Below are 20,606 nucleotides of genomic sequence, written 5' to 3'. Positions count from 1 at the left end.
AATGATAATAATATTTCTCAGTTAAGTAAATAAAAACCGAATTCAGTGGTATACCATTTAAGGTGAAGATGAATCGAAGCCAAACCTCAAATTTTCAAGAGCACAAATCTGGAGAACTGAACACCCGTTTGAGCTGAAAACTTAATCGTGCTGAAAACAGATTCGTGCTCTTGAAAATTTGAGGTTTGGCTTCGATTTATCTTCACCTTAACTTTTATGCTCATTGTTTTGTCCGTACCTGTAAAAAAAACGTCTGATAAAACGCTTTTAGGTATACAATCAAAAATCAGCATAATATGATGGTTTTCATGCTGCATTTTCGCTGTATACGTTAAGGCGTTTTCAGATGTTATTGATGAGACGATAAAAAGCACATTTGTAGGGTTCTGATTTTTCCAAATTTCGAATAGTGTTGGCGTATTCATTAAATTTTATCAAGGTGAAATTTGTCGGAATCCAAACAAGGCTGTCAGTGATTTGCGCACTTAAAGTTTTTTGGTAATAATGTAATAATTCCAAGCTGTTTCACCCTAAGAAATTAAAAAATACTCCAATAGGGGTGATCGGGGCAATATGGGCCGCCTAAGGAAAACGCCATGGAATATGCATAGTAAAACAGCATAAATTATGGTTTAAATGCAAGTGACTTGTACTATAAAATGTTATCTTCCATGTTACGACGATAATTAATGTTAACATCAACTTGCAAATTATTTCAGAAACTTTTTGGAAAACCATGTTTTTCTACGTGGTCACCAACCATATGGGGCATTATGAGCCACCTCATTCAATCGAATGATTGTATAGAGTATAGAGAAGAGTTAGTGGTGAAGAATACATTATTGGAAAGGAAATTGTATTAGCTTAGCTTGAAATTATTGATTCTAGCGGCTTATTTTTTAAAGATACATAATACATAGTAAACAGACCATGTTATACTAGTACTAAATTGCGATACTTGGTTCAACGTATTTTCTAGCAAAGTGTTCCACTTGTAAAGGTGCATAAAGATGACTATGCAGTAAAAAAAATAATCTGGTATATTTAGGCAATGCATTTTTATGTTCAAAACATCGTTTGTTTTGCTTAAATCTAGGTGGCTCATTTTGCCCCGCCCCTTCATCTTGAAAATAATATATTGTTTTTCAGCATTTTTTCCGCATGACAATTGAATGAGTTATAATGCATGCTTTATTCTTGGCGTATTAGTCAAATACAATAACATAGTTCAATAATAATATATACATAAATCGTAAAGGCTTCAATTTTTCTTATACTCAATTCGCTCCACTTTAACATCGTCCCCAACAAGCTGATAGACGTAAGTTACGACCGTCGTGCTCTGGATGTCCATCAGAACAAACGAAGGAATGACCGACGAGTCCAGGGCCGAATACGATCCCGTGGCCGAGCCAGGATTAATGTAGAACTTGTTCTCGTGTTCGTACGCCTCGAACTTGTGGGTATGTCCAGAGATCAGTATGTCCACGTCCAACTGTCGCTGAATCAGGGCCAAGGCTTCCGGATCGCCCCAAGGTACCACCTGATGCCCGTGGGTTAACCCCACCCGGAACTGGCCCACCGTTACGACCTTCTGCTCCGGGTAGTTCATGTTCTCGTCGAAATCACCCCGCACAATGTGCACATCGTTGGCCAACGTTTTTAGGTAGTCGAACGATTCCTTGCTGCATAGATTCCCGGTACACAGGATGTGATGAATTCGGCCCGGAACCAGCAGCTTCTTGAATTTGGCCGGCAAACTGCTGCACCGTTGCGGAATGTGTAAATCGCCTAGCACTAGCACCAACATGATTACTTATGGGAGAAAATCTGGTGTTTCCTTGAGGGATGATACGGTCGGAATTGGGTGGCTCTCGATTGCGACGTTCCACTTGCGGATTCTGCTGCTTCAATCTGGAAAATTTGAGAAGCTAATAATGTAAGGTTCCAGTACCGGAATGGATTTATCAAACACTAACCAATAATCAAAATTGATTAATGAGTCGTTTGGTGAACCTAATTAAACTGTACGGTCCTTATCAGTAGCATGAATTACACTGTTTTTATGATAACAAAATGCAGCAAAATACTCCTCCACCCTGAATCTTTTTACTTCTGGAGATCAATGATCATTGTTTCAATGATGACAGATTGCCGTCAGTGAAAAGTGTCAATTCTATTGGCAAGTGAGGGGTTTGGAGGAAGAAATATTGTGCTGGTTTGCGTCTAGGATATTCCTCACAGGTGGCACTACAAATGCCAAAAGGATTCATCTGGAATAATATTTGAAAAATGCCTGAAAAAACAAACTTCTAATCGATCTCTGATATAGGGTGCAGAACCACTTGGGCACTTTCATGATTCACTTTGGCATGGGGGGTTTTTCTCGGCCGAATTGTCTGAAACTTTGCAGTAAGGAGCGCACTAGTACGACGCATATTGTGGCCAAATATGAGCTCAGTAGCTTTCAAAAAACCCCACTGCCCAAGTGAATCAAAAGTGCCAAGAATTGGGTCCGGCCCTATTTGAAAAATAGAATAATAGCACAGAGAACAGACGTTCATCTTTTCTCGTCAGCGTGTGTAAACCATTGTACTGGTCATTTCAAAGTGTGTCGTTATGCTCCTGTTACGTGGCGCTGTCGTCAGATTGAGAACGCTACAAATTTGCCGCTTTTTACACTTTGGCGCTAGTGTCGATATCAAAAATTGCCACTTGTCGCTAGCGTTGCTTTGTGTGCTAATGCATTTTGACATTCACTAGTGACATCGTGTTGTCGAAACGAGTTTGTATGTCGGGCTGTCTGCGTTGGCGGCGCTGATGGTTGATTCGAACCTTTACACATGGTTCAGATGAAATTTTGTTCGAGCCTCCATGTCTGTTCTCTGTGATAATAGGCAAATTTAATGCGCCACCAGCATAGAGGGCTAGGCAAGAAGGAGAGAAATGTCATTGAAAATGTTTGTTTACGTCCAAAGTTCAATTTTTCGACCCAAAAATTAGCTCATAATCAAGTAATTATTAAACTATTTTCCATTGGCATAATCATTTTGACCCTTTATTCTTGCGATACGTATGATTTCACAACAAATTGAGCCACGAACAAAGAATCCGGATGTTTATAACCTATGTAGCCAAACACCAATTTTCCAATTTTATTCCACAAATCGTACATGAGCACTGACCGGATCTGTACATTTTGGAAGGAAAAAAAGTTTATCATGTTTTTCAATGCTCTCTGATCGTCTACAACATAACTATTTCGAGAAAAAGTGTAATATGTGTGCTCCTTCCTATGCTACACACGGTGCGTTCTCAACCCAACCTCTTTTATGACGGTTCTCCTACTAGCCACCAGATGTCGAAGTGATCGTTCAGCTTTGAAAATATTAGCCTATAAACCATAGAAAAATAATGTTGCTGGTGTTCCCTTTGTTCTCGGTCTTAAACATGTTGGGTACATAAGTGTCAAACCAAAGACAAATTAAAGACCTCCATGTCCCTTGCAGTTGCCCAAAATTGTATGGCTCATAAGGTAATCTAGAATGCCGTGAAAAGTGTACTGCGATCTGTCAAACTTGGGTACCTTTTGCACTACCGAGGGACCAAATGCAGTACTAGAAGTGGTACCCAATCTGAGCCCGAGTGAGACGGACCTGGTCAAACTGCATACATTTTCGCTTTGACATTTATAGCCCCGCCTATCTCCGCCAGCGAAAGATGTTCCGACAGCGACATCCTCCTTCTATGGTTTATTACTTCTATTGTTTGAAAAAATCATCAGTGGTCTAGGGGAGATTTTTACGAAATGTCCATTTCAATACAGTACCAGATTAACGGCCTAACTGACAATTGTAAACAAACTGAGTTTTATTCATCTAACAGTTTGTTTGATAAATTGCAATCATATAATGCACCTCTGTCCCCTAAAAATAACGTTTTTCACGAAATAAGTAAGAAAAACATAAAGGCGCATTTGATATTCTCTTTCGATTCGAACTCTGATGTCAATTTCGCCCATCTTCCCCCTTTGCGGTAACCGGGCGCATTTGAGCTTGAGTGTGACAGCAGGGCGCATTTCAAACTGAGTGTGCAGAAGGGCGTTAGTGATAAAGGTTCGTGCGAAAGAGCGTAGCAGAACGGCGAAGCTGATGATAGTCAAACCAGAAGGACGAGGTCAAAAGGCGCAACACTGTTGTCAAGATGACGAAAAACCGAGGGGCGCATCAGCTCTAAATTTTGTTGAATGGCGCATGATGGATTTTTATTTATTTTAACATGTTATTCATAATATTTAAATAAGTTAAATGTTTTGCTTCAAAAGTAATATTGTAATGGATCCTACAAAAATGCATCATGCGATTAAATTGATCGGAAACATAATATAGAAATTAAATTAAACCCGCAAACTTCAAACCGATTTTACTGAGAATGTATTGGTCTTCACATTCGCCCTAATTCTGACTCTGTATTGATTTGTATGGATGCTCCAGATCTTCCAGAGGCCGTTATAATGACCATTCGGGTCTATGAATAATTAAATAATCTATGATGTTCTAAAATGAGGGATTCTGATGAGTTTGCAAAATATAACGGATTTGCTGGAAAACCAGGTTGTTTAACATAGAGACGTTCTGATACTTTCGATATATCGAAATATGGATATTTCCGCTCGATATTCGATATATTGGTATCGATATTTCATTTTCAATATATCGATGTTATCGATATTTACTACAGATATATTGTTCGTTTAGTTAAGGAATATATTCTCGTGCACATTTTCAACGTGGAAAAATAAATACTCACACGTCAGTTTATATGGCATTTTCACAGAAGCACGCACCTTGCATTCAATGTACAACATAATGCGTTACATGTGCGTAACTTGTTGGTTTTGATAGCTACGACACCATCCAATATATGGTGGGAGAATATTTTGGTGTGACAAAATTATTTACGTGTGAGTATTAGGGTTCATTCATTTATTTCATAATGCTGAAATTGGCCATTTTGGGCACCCACCCACCCCCTTGTAAAGCTTTTTGTATGAATGTTATTCAATTTTTGTATGGGTCGTAACATCGCTAGGACACCCACCCACCCCCTCTAGCGTTATGAAATTTGTGAATGGGCCCTTAGAGGGCAAAATCCTCAATATTATAAACCAACATTTTTGATAACAATTGTAGAGTTTTATCGTAATACAATTGATTTTTAAATATTTGAAAGCAGTTCACATTCCAATTGATAGGCAGCGTCCATTTATAACGTAACGCTAAAATTGAAAATTGTCGACCCCTTCTCCCCTGTCCGTAATGCTTTTCGTATGGAAAATTTAATTTTTTTGTATGAGCTGTAACGCTTGAACCTACTCCCTCCATCCCCCTATAGCGTTACGTAATTAGTGGACGGCGCCATATACGAGGAAGATATTCATGTTCATATTGATCATATATCTTGGCGTCCTCCGGAAATCTAGGGGGTTGGTGTCAGGCCCTGCAAGCCAACCGTAAAAACACATCAGCACAGGAACGTCAACGAGAGAATACGGACCGGAACAATCGGCAAAGACCACAGCGACGAAAATGGACTAGCGATTGGAAACTCGGTACGTGGAACTGCAAATCTCTCAACTTCATTGGAAGTACTCGCATACTCTCCGATGTACTGAAGACCCGCGGTTTCGACATCGTAGCGCTGCAGGAGGTGTGCTGGACAGGAGCATTGGTGCGAACGTTTAGAGGTAATCATACCATCTACCAGAGCTGCGGCAACACACGCGAGCTGGGAACAGCTTTCATAGTGATGGGTGATATGCAAAGGCGCGTGATCGGGTGGTGGCCGATCAATGAACGAATGTGCAAGTTAAGAATCAAAGGCCGATTCTTTAACTTCAGCATAATCAACGTGCATAGCCCACACTCCGGAAGCACTGATGATGACAAGGACGCATTTTACGCGCAGCTCGAACGCGAGTACGACCGCTGCCCAAGCCACGACGTCAAGATCATCATAGGAGATTTGAACGCTCAGGTTGGCCAGGAGGAGGACTTCAGACCGACGATTGGAAAGTTCAGCGCCCACCGGCTGACGAACGAGAACGGCCTACGACTGATAGATTTTGCCGCCTCCAAGAACATGGCCATTCGTAGCACCTATTTCCAGCACAGCCTCCCGTATCGGTACACCTGGAGATCACCTCAACAGACAGAATCGCAAATCGACCACGTTTTGATCGATGGACGGCACTTCTCCGACATAACCGACGTCAGAACCTACACGGAGAAAATCGAAAATACTAATTAGTATGAGATTTATTAATCCACCAACATTATTCCCTTTTAATCATTGAGAAACTTAAAAAATAATCGTCGAAATATTATGTTTTATACTTCTCCATGAATTATTTTTGGACGTGCATATGCGGTGAATCACGCTACTCTTGGGACTTAACCAAAATAATTTTGTCTTAGTTTGCTCTACAGTATCATATTGCAATCTCGTCGCGTTTAAGAACTCCGGTGGTTTCCCGAATAGCACGCGTTCTGAGAAGTTTGATCTTAAACATTAAACTCATAGTCGAAGCTCCTTCGCGTGAAAGTTATTTAAAGTAATATAAGAATGTGGAAAAAGTTCCCTACACAATTTGCTCCACAGCAAACCATCCGCGACCGCCACCAGCGGCGGGGGCTCAACATCAATAAATAAAAAAACGTAGTGGTAGCAATGAATATGAAGGTAAGTTCGTTTGTCTGATCTCGGTATTATTTAATCATTATGTCTAACTTTTTCAATTTAATTCTCCAGAAGAGCTCCATTACGATCGTCGGGAGTTTTCCGGACAGATGAGTGGGAAGAACAGCTGCAAGCTTGTGGATAATGAATCTTGTTCGAAGCGGCGTAAAAGTGGAAGTGATCTGAATTAAAATCAACGATGATCATCAAATGCAATATAATGAGACCCTTTCACCCTTTCACACACTTTTCACATGATTTGACTGAAAATAAATGCGCTTCATGCGAATATTAATTGTTGTTTCATTTTTGTTTGTTTTTGTTCACAACAAGAGAAAATGGATAATTTTATTGATTGTACAGGATTATAGATCTTTATGCATGAGTTAAATAATTTACGAATAATCATTTCCGGATATAAAATCTGTTTATACTAACCAAGCTTAATGATTCAAAATGCATTACAATGAGTGAATAGACCGAATATGGTTTTAGAATGGTATTTAAGCCATCTAGTATAATATTTTCTTAGCGTGTATCGTAGCGCCAACATTGACTCCGACCACTACCTGGTGATGGTGAAACTGCGCCCAAAACTATCCGTCATCAACAATGTACGGTACCGACGCCCGCCCCGGTACAATCTCGAGCGGCTGAAACAACCGGATGTCGCCAATGCGTACGCGCAGCATCTTGAGGCAGCGTTGCCGGATGAGGGCGAGCTCGATAGGGCCCCTCTTGAGGACTGCTGGAGGACAGTCAAAGCAGCCATTAACGACGCTGCCGAAAGCGTTGTCGGATATGTGGAACGGAGCTCAAGAAACGATTGGTTCGACGAGGAGTGCCAGGAGGTTTTAGAGGAGAAGAATGCAGCGCGGGCTGCAATGCTGCAGCATGGTACGCGGCAAAACGTGGAACGATACAGACTGAAGCGGAAACAGCAAACCCGCCTATTTCGGGACAAAAAGCGCCGCCTGGAAGAGGTGGAATGCCAAGAAATGGAGTTGCTGTACCGTTCTCAAGAAACGCGGAAGTTCTATCAGAAGCTCAACACATCCCGCAAAGGCTTCGTGCCGCGAGCTGAGATGTGCCGGGATAAGGATGGGAGCATCTTGACGGACGGACGCGAGGTGATCGAAAGGTGGAAGCAGCACTACGATGAACACCTGAATGGCGCAGAGAACACAGGCACAGAAGGTCAGGACAGCGAAGGCGATGGCTACGTCAGCACAGCGGACAGCGGAAATCAACCAGCTCCCACGATGGGGGAAGTTAAGGATGCCATTCAACAGCTCAAAAACAACAAAGCCGCTGGCAAGGATGGTATCGGAGCCGAACTCATCAAGATGGGCCCGGACAGGTTGGCCGCTTGTCTGCATCGGCTGATAGTCAGAATCTGGGAAACGGAACAGCTACCGGAGGAGTGGAAGCAAGGCGTTATATGCCCTATCTACAAAAAGGGCGACAAACTGGAGTGTGAAAATTATCGTGCAATCACCATCCTAAACGCCGCCTATAAAGTGCTATCCCAGATTCTCTTCCGTCGTCTATCACCTATAGCAAACGAGTTCGTGGGAAGTTATCAAGCAGGTTTCATCGACGGCCGCTCGACAACGGACCAGATCTTTTCCGTGCGGCAAATCCTCCAGAAATGCCGTGAGTATCAGGTCCCTACGCACCATTTGTTCATCGATTTCAAGGCGGCATACGATAGTATCGACCGCATAGAACTATGGAAAATCATGGACAAGATCAGCTTTCCCGGGAAGCTCACAAGATTGATCAGAGCAACGATGGACGGTGTGCAAAACTGCGTGAAGATCTCGGGCGAACACTCCAGTTCGTTCGAGTCTCGGCGGGGACTACGACAGGGCGACGGACTTTCTTGCCTGTTGTTCAATATTGCGCTTGAAGGTGTCATGCGGAGAGCCGGACTTAACAGTGGAGGCACGATTTTTACGAGATCCGGACAATTTGTTTGCTTCGCGGACGACATGGATATTATTGGGAGAAAATTTGAAACGGTGGCAGATTTGTTCACCCGCCTGAAACGCGAAGCAACAAGAGTCGGGCTAATGGTGAATGCATCGAAAACAAAGTACATGCTGGTTGGCGGAACTGAGCGCGACAGGGCCCGCCTAGGAAGCAGTGCTACGATAGACGGGGATACCTTCGAGGTGGTGGACGAGTTCGTCTACCTTGGATCCTTGCTGACGGCTGACAACAATGTTAGTCGGGAAATACGAAGGCGCATCATCAGCGGAAGTCGTGCCTACTATGGGCTCCAGAAGAAACTGCGGTCAAGAAAGATTCACCCCCGCACCAAATGCACGATGTACAAAACGCTCATAAGACCGGTAGTCCTCTATGGGCATGAGGCGTGGACTATGCTCGAGGAGCCCGGTCAACCAGTCAGTGATTTTCGATAGCGATCGATATAGATTCGTTTTGAACCGTTAGCGATCGCCATCGTTGGTCAAAGATCTATAAAGAATTATGAAGACTGGTTGGTCGGGAGGACTTGCAAGCTCTTGGGGTTTTCGAACGCCGAGTGCTAAGGACGATCTTCGGCGGCGTGCAGGAGAACGGCGTGTGGCGGCGAAGGATGAACCACGAGCTCGCTCAACTCTACGGCGAACCCAGTATCGTGAAGGTAGCTAAAGCTGGAAGGATACGCTGGGCAGGGCATGTTGCAAGAATGCCGGACAACAACCCTGTAAAGATGGTGTTCGCCACGAATCCGGTCGGAACAAGAAGGCGTGGGGCGCAGCGAGCTAGGTGGATGGACCAGGTACACCAGGACCTGGAGAGCGTGGGTCACAGTCGAGGATGGAGAGAAGCGGCCATGAACCGAGGGAATTGGCGAAATATTGTTGGCGAGGCTTTATCAAGATAATTGATGTAAAGCCAAATAAGTAAGTATATCTTGGCGTAGATGTGCGGGGAAAGCATTGAGCTTCTCGAGAATTTTTAGCATTTCGATCACTTCCTCTTTACTTCGAATGTTACGCGCCATGGTCTGGTACTAGTTGGGCACTTTGCGAATCTTTTCTCAAAACCGCAGACCACCAAATAAGTTGCGCGCTGATCGATTATGCGCCGAGTTGTGGGTCGGTCAAAACGATTTCAATCGCTTGCAACTTGAACACAAGGAGGTACGAACAATTTTATTCCATATGTTTTGTATCGATAAAATGATTATGATCGCTCTCCAGTTTAGGACTCGAGCCTAGGGGTGGATCACTTCTGATGCATCTGATAAATCAGAATAATTTCATGCATTGAAATGCATTTAAATGCACACTCAGCAAATTTTTAATTCATGGCTTGCTTCAGCTAACTGTTGTCCTTTTTGAAGTGTCAAACTCCATCTTACACAAACTCAAGAGGAGCTGCCACCTCACCCAGCAGCAGTCCTCAAGAGGGACTAAAAAGCTGTAGATATTTTGGATTTATGTTTTAGTTTCGGATATTGTCATTTGGGTAATTAATCCAATTAAAAAATCTTCAAATCCCCCCTTTGGCAGTAAGGCAGCTGACAAGGTGGACTCCGGCTATGGAGGAGCGCGAAATAGATCACATCGCCAAAGCAGATTGTTGGCATGCTCAGCGGAGAAGCAATCATGTCTTCAATAGTAAATTGTTTTCTTGTCGAAACTTCTAATTCCTAGACGGCAAATTGAAGTGGCAGCTGTATAATGGATCATTAAAATGACCAAAACGGCCGCTATGGAAAGCATAGATAGCGCCACCATAGTCTTGTGTGTTTGACAGAACAGCAATGCTGTCACAATGTTAAAATCCCATATACAGTGGCGCCTTGTTTTGATGCGGTATGCACTTGCAAAAACTACCTTCAATGATCCATTGTTAGGAAGGAGTAGATTCAAAAGAAGCTATTATCTGTGGAAACTGTGTTACGATTTTTCTTAACAGGGTTGTGGTTTATAGGAGGGTGTTTGTAATGCCGTGAAATAAATTGAATTGACGAAGACTCGAACCTTTTTATTATAATGATACATTTACTAAACCACACTTGAACAATTAAACACAGTTGTTCGGGAGCTCCGAGACCCTTGTTGTGGTTAATGTTTGAATATTTCCATCTAGACTTGGATTGGAAAATTCAATGTGGATTTACACTCGCCACCAGTAAAGCGTACACTGCTGGTTGATCGAGAAGAATGTTACAATTAATCCAGATTTTAAAGCGCACTGTTTTTATGGGAACATAGGACAATGTAATCCTGATAAGCAATGTTTATCTTCTCCATGTTGTACGCAGGGATCTTCCTTGAATAAATGTATGATGTCCTACAAAATCAGACGCTCAATAGCTCAAATACCCCTGAGCACCGTCTGTCAGGCTTCTATTTCAAATTTTATATATTTCCAGTTTGAACCAACGGATCATTGAATGTAGTTTTTGCAAGTGCTCACCGCATCAAAACAAAGGCGCCACTGTATATGTGATTTAACATTGTGACAGCATTGCTGTTCTGTCAAACACACAAGGCTACGGTGGCGCTATCTATGCTTTCCATAGCGGCCGTTTTGGTTATTTTAATGATCCACTACTTCATAACCTGAAACAAATAAAACATGCGATTAATTGCAGAATATCAGAGAAAGCTTATTTTTGTTAGAAACGGTTTCAAAACTTTCAAAACAAACAATGGCGCGTTGCTATATGGCAACAACAGGCCAGGGCTAAGTTGATGTGAATGTCCAAAAAATGCATTTGATGCATACTGATGCACATTTAATGTGCATTGAACAAGTGATCCACGCCTTGACTCGAGCCCTAAAAGTGATTCACTTCCTTGGAGATATTTTGACATTTCTTTATTTACTTTTTGGCTGGCGCACAACTCGGCGCATGGGCCACCGGCACGCAACTTGTTGGACACTCTGCGGATTTAAGTAAAGATTCGCAATAGGCTAATATTTTTAAAGCTGAACGATCACTTCGACATCTGGTGGCTAGTAGGAGAACCGTCATAAAAGAGGTTGGGTTGAGAACGCACCGTGTGCAGCATAGGAAGGAGCACACATATTACACTTTTTCTCGAAATAGTTATGTTGTAGACGATCAGAGAGCATTGAAAAACATGATAAACATTTTTTCCTTCCAAAATGTACAGATCCGGTCAGTGCTCATGTACGATTTGTGGAATAAAATTGGAAAATTGGTGTTTGGCTACATAGGTTATAAACTTCCGGATTCGTTGTTTGTGGCTAAATTTGTTGTGAAATCATGCGTATCGCAAGAATAAAGGGTCAAAATGATTATGCCAATGGAAAATAGTTTAATAATTAATTGATTATGAGCTAATTTTTGGGTCGAAAAATTGAATTTTGGACGTAAACAAACATTTTCAATGACATTTCTCTCCTTCTTACCTAGCGACCTCTATGCTGGTGGCGCATTAAATTTGCCTATACGCTTCCAATCGCAAAACGCAAAATACTGTTAGCCATCTATACTTTGGTAGCGCAACTAGTCAGATGATGAGAGATTTGATTTTTCACGCATCCATCACATGCCGCTGTGGGGAAAAATGTTTTATTTTGCTGATATAAGACGGTTCACAGTGAAACAGTTAGGTGGAAAAGGTAGGAATATCCATTCTCTATGTTCTACATACGTTTGTTTTTTGTATGATTGCACTACTTTCATAAAAATTGAGATCCGGCTGGTAGGAGCACTAGTTTGAGGTTGGAAAACCAGGATATGTGAGGTTAGTTTCATTGGAACTTTCGCCTAAGCGATTTTTGCGCTTGAATAAAACACGCTTCGGGACATTCTCCGCTGCCCCTAAAAATACCATTGGGTAGATAAATGAATTCTCTACCATTGGATCTCATTCAATTTCATACATAAGCGAAGTAAGCGGCGAAAATAAATATTTTGTTCCGAATATTTTGAAATCATGAATGAGTTTGACATTGCTCTCGTCAACCATCATCATGACGACAGCAGCACACCCCACCGGACGAATGGACCAATGCACGAGTTCATTATTTGACGTTTGAGCGGTGCCGTGTTATTTATGTTACCATGACAACGAGTGAATTTGGCACCGCTCAAACGTCAGATTAGTGAACTCGTGCATTGAATCATAGGCTAATATTTTCAAAGCTGAACGATCACTTCGACATCTGGTGGCTAGTAGGAGAACCGTCATAAAAGAGGTTGGGTTGAGAACGCACCGTGTGCAGCATAGGAAGGAGCACACATACACCCGATTCTGTTTTTGCACGGATTTTTTTACACGGCCGTGCAAAAAAAGTTTCCATACAAAATTTTCCGCCAAAACCTTATTTTTGCATGAAACGTCGAGAAATGGTGTTACTTTTTTTACACGGTTTTTGAAATTTTGAACTGAAAACTTTTTTTGCACGGTACGCATCCCCCGTGCAAAAACAGAATCGGGTGTATTACACTTTTTCTCGAAATAGTTATGTTGTAGACGATCAGAGAGCATTGAAAAACATGATAAACATTTTTTCCTTCAAAAATGTACAGATCCGGTCAGTGCTCATGTACGATTTGTGGGATAAAATTGGAAAATTGGTATTTGGCTACATAGGTTATAAACATCCGGATTCTTTGTTTGTGACTAAATTTGTTGTGAAATCATGCGTTTCGCAAGAATAAAGGGTCAAAATGATTATGCCAATGGAAAATAGTTTAATAATTAATTGATTATGAGCTAATTTTTGGGTCGAAAAATTGAATTTTGGACGTAAACAAACATTTTCAATGACATTTCTTTCCTTCTTACCTAGCGACCTCTATGCCGGTGCACGGAGAAAATCGAAAATACTAATTAGTATGAGATTTATTAATCCACCAACATTATTCCCTTTTAATCATTGAGAAACTTAAAAAATAATCGTCGAAATATTATGTTTTATACTTCTCCATGAATTATTTTTGGACGTGCATATGCGGTGAATCACGCTACTCTTGGGACTTAACCAAAATAATTTTGTCTTAGTTTGCTCTACAGTATCATATTGCAATCTCGTCGCGTTTAAGAACTCCGGTGGTTTCCCGAATAGCACGCGTTCTGAGAAGTTTGATCTTAAACATTAAACTCATAGTCGAAGCTCCTTCGCGTGAAAGTTATTTAAAGTAATATAAGAATGTGGAAAAAGTTCCCTACACAATTTGCTCCACAGCAAACCATCCGCGACCGCCACCAGCGGCGGGGGCTCAACATCAATAAATAAAAAAACGTAGTGGTAGCAATGAATATGAAGGTAAGTTCGTTTGTCTGATCTCGGTATTATTTAATCATTATGTCTAACTTTTTCAATTTAATTCTCCAGAAGAGCTCCATTACGATCGTCGGGAGTTTTCCGGACAGATGAGTGGGAAGAACAGCTGCAAGCTTGTGGATAATGAATCTTGTTCGAAGCGGCGTAAAAGTGGAAGTGATCTGAATTAAAATCAACGATGATCATCAAATGCAATATAATGAGACCCTTTCACCCTTTCACACACTTTTCACATGATTTGACTGAAAATAAATGCGCTTCATGCGAATATTAATTGTTGTTTCATTTTTGTTTGTTTTTGTTCACAACAAGAGAAAATGGATAATTTTATTGATTGTACAGGATTATAGATCTTTATGCATGAGTTAAATAATTTACGAATAATCATTTCCGGATATAAAATCTGTTTATACTAACCAAGCTTAATGATTCAAAATGCATTACAATGAGTGAATAGACCGAATATGGTTTTAGAATGGTATTTAAGCCATCTACACTGAAATCAAATCTCCATTGTATTTTATGTGCGTAAAACAGATAAAACTGTTTCTGGACTTCATCGTCCGAATCTATGTGCACCATTTGAAATTTATTTTGTTTCCATTAAATTATATTGTAGTGCATTTGGTTTTTATGTGCACTGCAATACAATTGAAATGATAAATATTTGAAACTTATCAAAGTGGAATATAAATTTTAAATGTACCAACCCATAGTAAAGAATTATCAACTTCCGCACATAATTTTCAAGAGGTTACAAACATAGTAAAATATTAAAATGGCGGAGTAAACAAACAGAATTGTTTCGATTTGTATTCCCAATCTTGTAATCTTGAACGGCATCGAAAAGATATCGACAACGCTGAAGATCAATCCTTGCTGGTTATGCAAGAAAAAAAAACTGTAAGTAACATTCTCGGAGCTAATCTAATCATAATCAAATTTGTGCAACCAACTCATTGCTTTTGTTTAGGGAAATGTGGTTCTCCCGCGTTTGAACTAAATTCGAGATTCCACGGCAGATGACGACCTGGCTCATTTCATTCAACATCTGCATGCATGGGAGTAACCGAGGGAGTAACATAATCTTTCCAGGAAAAAGTCTTGTTCCACATGATCTGCATCATCCACAGGTGGAGATTAGGTAAATTTGCTCTAGGTCCGGATCGAACTATAAAAACTTAAAATGGCGACAAACCTGAAACCTTAAGTGAATTCATTCATCAAGTTTTCTTTCCAAATGATCATAATTTTAAATTCTTTTAAATAAACTTTTTGTAAACATGCAACGTCTTTAATTATTTATGCTCGCAAGTACAATGCATTAATAAGTCTAATAAAATACAGTTCGTAGGCATTTATTTTGTACGTGCGCTGCACATAAATTTCAAGAGGAACAACGTTCCCAAATTTATGTGCAAGACTAGTGAATTACAAGTGCGAAGCTTGATTGCAAAAATATATGTGCAATGCACATATATTCGACTATGAGATTAATCTCAGTGTAGTATAATATTTTCTTAGCGTGTGGCGCATTGAATTTATTGTCGTATTTGGAGCGAATATCATAGGGGCTTTTCAAAACATTATCTTGACGTCAGAGAGTTCTTACTCAGTTCCGCCAGATGTCGCGTCCGTTCCATGAGAGCAACGTACATTTTGACAGCACATCTCACACACACCACAGCAAAACTGATCCATTTTACGCGAGTGTGCGTCTTTCACCGCGCGAGATCTTTCCCATCAAAACTGCGAAGTGAACGACGGACGGACCTTGTGTCAGTTTTTGCAGCCAGTCAGCTTTTAGCTCGCCATCATCATTACATTATTCTATTCGACAGTAAACTGTAGTGAGAAAAATAAAAACCACACGGACGGGAAAAAAGACACACAGCGAGAGCGATTAATTTCCCCTCAAGCCCATCGAAGAATCGGAAGTAGCTGCAGTGAAAGGTGAAAAAGTGAAGTGAATTTTCGTTTTGCCGAGTGTACTTTTGGTTTGTAATCGACGGAACGTGTTCCGGCCGAAGGTGAAGCGGGACAAGGTAGAAGAGCCCCCTGGACAAGGAGCTTCCCTAAGCTTTGTCGTCGTGATTCACTATACTGTTGCTCGTCGCTGGCTGATCGATTTTGCGGTGTGAGTGCTTGTGCGGGAAGGAAAAGATTTTCCAGGATTTCGGAATTTGTGAACGGTCGGAAATCGGTGAATTGTGTGCGGAGAACTGCGAGTGCAATCCGGGAAGCATATTGGCCGCGAGGGTGGGAGCTTAGCTATCGCGTTCCGGCTCTAAGAGCGGATTGTTCTGTGTCTGCACAAAGGAAAAATTTGCTAAATATTTTCTCGACTGCCAGCAGCACCTAGAGCAGTGGTTCTCAAACATTTTGGTTGCGGTTCTTCACTATTTAGTGTTGTGTTATTTGATTATCAATCATTTCATTAAAAAATCTTTAATATATTTTTGTGGGATTATTTTAATGAAATTCTAAGACGCAGTTTAAATCTCCTGCTAATATTAGAGAATTGTCTTGAAGTTAAGTCAATCGAAATAGATGTTATGTTATACTTAGTTTTGATAGAAATCCCTTATTTATTTCTTTGAAAATATTTAAGTACAAACTTCAATACTTTTAAAGCTTACTTCAAATTGTTAGAGACTTGGTTTGTATTTTGATGCAAGTCTCAAAGAAGTATCTATTTCTAATGAAAGGTCTCTTGAGTCTCTATTTAAAACTAAATATAGTGTCTAAAGTCACCTTTATCGCTATTCTGCTTAAAGTAAATCCTAATGCAATAGTTTACAGGCTCTAGAGAAATAATCAGAGATAATAATGCGACTATTTAACAAGAAAAAATTTAAGTGACAGATTGATTTGAGAATTTTCAAAAGCAGTTTTTTCGTTCAAATTCAGAGAGTTTCAAAGAAAAGTCTTTGAGGAATCATATTCTTATCTCCTGGTTCTTGTCAGGCTTCTTTTCGTTTTCTACTACTCCCACTCCCAAGCTCCATATGTCGAATCCTCATGCGATTTCGACTGTTCTGGTCAATCACGGAGTAGCAACTACGAATTGTACGGACATCTATGCTCATGTTTATTTGGGTTCCTGCTTGGAATCTTTGTTTTAAGGCTAGATGTTTATAAAGTTCCTATTATCAAGACACTAACTCGTTACAAGTCTTGTAATAGGCCTTTGTCTGACATAACTGCCTATTTTGATATACTAACATTTATTGAATTATATTCTCCGAGCAAAATAATGTAAACCTTAGTTTCTTCACATGGTTGAATAGTTACGCGTTTATTGCAATGGTATTCTGATTCCCATTGCGTTTAGTATGATTTCTTAATTGTCTGATGCTCATCTTTTGTGAGTTTTCAGTTCAAGTTTTCATGACACATTTCTAAAGGCATTCCCGCCTGAAAATTCCTAAGGAAACTCCTGATGTTTTTATGGTCATTTTTGATGAAGAACAATGCCACTACAAAATAGTTTGTAGGATGATATGTTTGTATGAGAGGTCATCTTTTTGCGAGCCTCTAAAGATGTTTGCGAGTCTGGAAGCTAATTCTTCTGATTGTAGCTGTAAATTCAATGTCGTAATAATTGGATCCAGGGATTGAATCCTGAGAAAATTGAGAGAATCTCTCACGTATCGCTCTCTGTAACTATCATAACATGCTGCACATTATGAGAGACTGTTTATCGTATACTGCTACAACTTTGATCAGATTGGGGGGATAGTAGTGCACGATAAAAACCCTCTAAACATGCTCCAAGCCTGGGGGACACTATTGCTATTGGAAGTTCGTGGATTGTTTATCGTGCCAGTAAAGAAAAACACCTATCCCCAACGGTAAACAAGCGAGAAAAATGGATTTTATCATCGCTCTCTCTTTGGGGCACTCGCACGCTGCTTCCATTTATCAGACTTGTTACACCTTGCGATACATTGACGATCGTGGACCGCAACAGATGGGATGTTTTTCTTTGCTTGCTCTGATCGTTCTTCATATTCAAATGAGAGCTAATTCTGTAATGCCTGATTGGATCTATTCTACGAGTGGGGTGAGGTTACAATAGTCGGTGTCCTATAGCGAGGTGACAATTCTCGACTCGAGTGAAGTGACTCGCCGTTCAAATCAAATGGCGAGTCACTTCACTCGATTCGAGAAGTGTCACCTCGCTATACGACACCGACTATTGTCACCTCACGCCAGTCGTAGAATAAACCCAAATTTCCAACTCTGAAAGAACATCGCTGTCGTCAAGAACTTGGGAACGAAACCCATCACCGACATAATCATTCATGATCCTGAGGTTAAAGTGACGACTTTCTTCGAAACGGAAATGCTGTTCATCAAGTCGAGCATGAGCATGAGCATGATTGACCGCCCGCAGTTGCTACTCCGTTATTGCAAGAACAGCTGTACTTACACAGGGAACCAACAGATGCTACTCAGGATCGATAGCATCTTCAATGTGTAAGTACTGGTGCTCTCATTATTATAACAAACAATACCGGCGCCGGCTGCGTCCGAATGCAGGTCAATTTGGGAATGGGAGGGAAATGTTAACGTGTTACTTGCTTTACGGAAGCCGAGTAGCCCTCTGCACTTCTACAAGAAAACACTTTGGAGTTTGGAGTTTGGACATGGGAAAGGATTCGTTTTGGTAAACGATAAAGATAAAGTTTGAAACGAATACGTGACTATCTGCTTCTCCATATTTGTGGTCTTGAAAATTTGGGGTGTGGCTTCGATGCATATTTACCTTAACCACAAACAATTATTTTAAGGGGTCAAAAAAGCTTTAGCTATATGAGCTTTGCAGCAAGTATATGTTGAGCGTTGTGGATTCGAACCCCACAAGTTGGGGATTTTTTCGAGTTGGAAACTTTCTCACACAAAGCTCTTGTTCAAAAACTGTGAATCTGTCATTAATCACATTAAACTAAGAATCAGGCTTTATTCCAATTAGAACATAACGTTAGAAAGAGGAAGAAGAATGATTTAGTTGATAGTAACGATTATTTGTTTGTTTTTCTATATTTTTGCACCATTTTTTCACAGATTCTCAAAAAACTCAAATCGTTATTCATCCGTTTTTAGAGATATACCGATGTTCCTTGGTGGTCTCAACTTCCCATATATAGTTTCTTCGATCGCCATTTTGTTTTTAGCCAATCTATAAAAAATATGCGCTGTAAGACGTCAGTTGGGTCAGCTGTTTCTAAGAAATCTCGATTAATTTTTCAAATCGACGTAAGTAACTTCCATACGGTTTTGAGAAAATTAATTCAGAAGAATCACAACCTGTCTTCTGAAACTGTTTTAAAATGAATCACCTTTTTAACATTTTTTCGCCGTGTACATTGCTTAAATTTTGCATACAATAAGCTCGCGTTCATAAACTATGGTGTTCCTGTTATTTCCCACAAAAAAAATATTACAAAATGATAAGCCGATTTATTCAGTTACTTGCGACGTTTTTCTATCAGTGTAAAATCGACTCAAGTAGTGTTTTGTTTTGATTCGTGGTTAAGTCATTTTGTCTCTCCATACAGCGGAGCGGCGAAAGTAGTGGTTAGGTTGCGAAAGTTGAAAATCTTACTTTCGTCGTTTTGTAAATCCGGAAATTAAACGTTATAAAAGTGAAAAATCCAGTTGATACAGAGCGAAATGTGTAGAATTTCGTTTGCGAAACACGTAGAATCGATAAAGTAAGTTTGTATACTTTTTTGAGTTGAGTCTATTTGAATACGTTTTCGAGAAATCTGAAAATTCATAAAGCAAACATGAGAGAAAAAATCTACGGACTGACATACTTAGGTACGTAAGTCATGGCCACTTGTCGAACCCTCAGGGAAATTAATACTGGAATGTAAGTACAAAATTAGCTCAAAAGATATTTATTTCTTTTGCAACACTTTTGATTAAGGTTTGAATAATGATTTTCCTCTATGGGATGAAAAGTTTAGTTCTATTTATGAACTAATAACCATTAAGGGTAATAACTCAAAAAGTGTATGACTTGTAAAAGTTTGGGCTTCATATTCGGTTTCAGGGACCATGATAGGGGCCCAGATAGCCGTAGCGTTAAACGTGCAGCTATTCGACTTCCTAGAGCATAGAAGTATCTTCGTACCTGCCACACGATAAACACATCTCGCATAACTTATGATCTCGCCCTAAAAGCCATTGGTAACCATGTGTGTAGCTCATTGTTTCTGAGCATTTGAATGGATTTACACGTTGTTGAACAACTCTATGGTGAAGAAAGGATCATTATCTACCTACCAGTGATGTTGGTTTGGATATTTATTCCTTCACTTGCTCAGAAACAACGAGCTACACACACGGTTACCAATGGCTTTTAGGGCGTTATCTCAGAGTATGCGAGACATGCAAAAATGGTCAATTGGCATAGAAAGCTCTCAGTTAATAACTGTGGAAGTGCTCATAAGAACACTAAGCTGAGAAGCAGGCTTTGTCCCAGTTTGGACGTAACGCCAGAAAGAAGAAGAATAAGACCATGATTCAATGTTACCGAACGTTGTTTTCATGAGTGATCAATGTTACCC

The 20,606-nt window shown here is 40.4% G+C and overlaps 2 protein-coding genes across 10 annotated transcripts in view; one reads left to right on the top strand and one right to left on the bottom strand.

Annotated features, from left to right (window-relative positions):
- Positions 1–1,168: 1,168 nt before the first annotated feature.
- Positions 1,169–2,138, bottom strand: LOC5574519 (vacuolar protein sorting-associated protein 29). The gene is made up of 2 exons (XM_001661438.2): positions 1,980–2,138; positions 1,169–1,914 (listed from the first exon to the last, which is right to left on the bottom strand). Exon 2 carries the CDS (start codon positions 1,808–1,810, stop codon positions 1,262–1,264), a length of 549 nt encoding a protein of 182 aa, XP_001661488.1. The 5' UTR covers positions 1,811–1,914; positions 1,980–2,138; the 3' UTR covers positions 1,169–1,261.
- Positions 2,139–15,760: 13,622 nt separating this feature from the next.
- Positions 15,761–20,606, top strand: part of LOC5579990 (serine/threonine-protein phosphatase 6 regulatory subunit 3) — a 45,252-nt gene continuing 40,406 nt past the window's right edge. For 4 of the 9 annotated variants that reach the window (XM_021840584.1, XM_021840587.1, XM_021840585.1 and 1 more), the window contains exon 1: positions 15,761–15,978. The gene's annotated coding sequence lies outside the window, so the exon portion shown is untranslated. Of the gene's footprint in view, positions 16,163–20,606 lie in introns of all 9 variants that reach the window. The other 5 variants (XM_021840583.1, XM_021840581.1, XM_021840579.1 and 2 more) reach the window with 3 other exon arrangements.

The sequence above is a fragment of the Aedes aegypti genome, chromosome 2 (assembly GCF_002204515.2).
Source record: "Aedes aegypti strain LVP_AGWG chromosome 2, AaegL5.0 Primary Assembly, whole genome shotgun sequence".
Classification (NCBI taxonomy): Eukaryota; Metazoa; Arthropoda; class Insecta; order Diptera; family Culicidae; genus Aedes; species Aedes aegypti.
The sequence above is the reverse complement of the archived record's forward strand: the minus strand, read 5'-3'. Positions and strand labels throughout refer to the sequence as shown.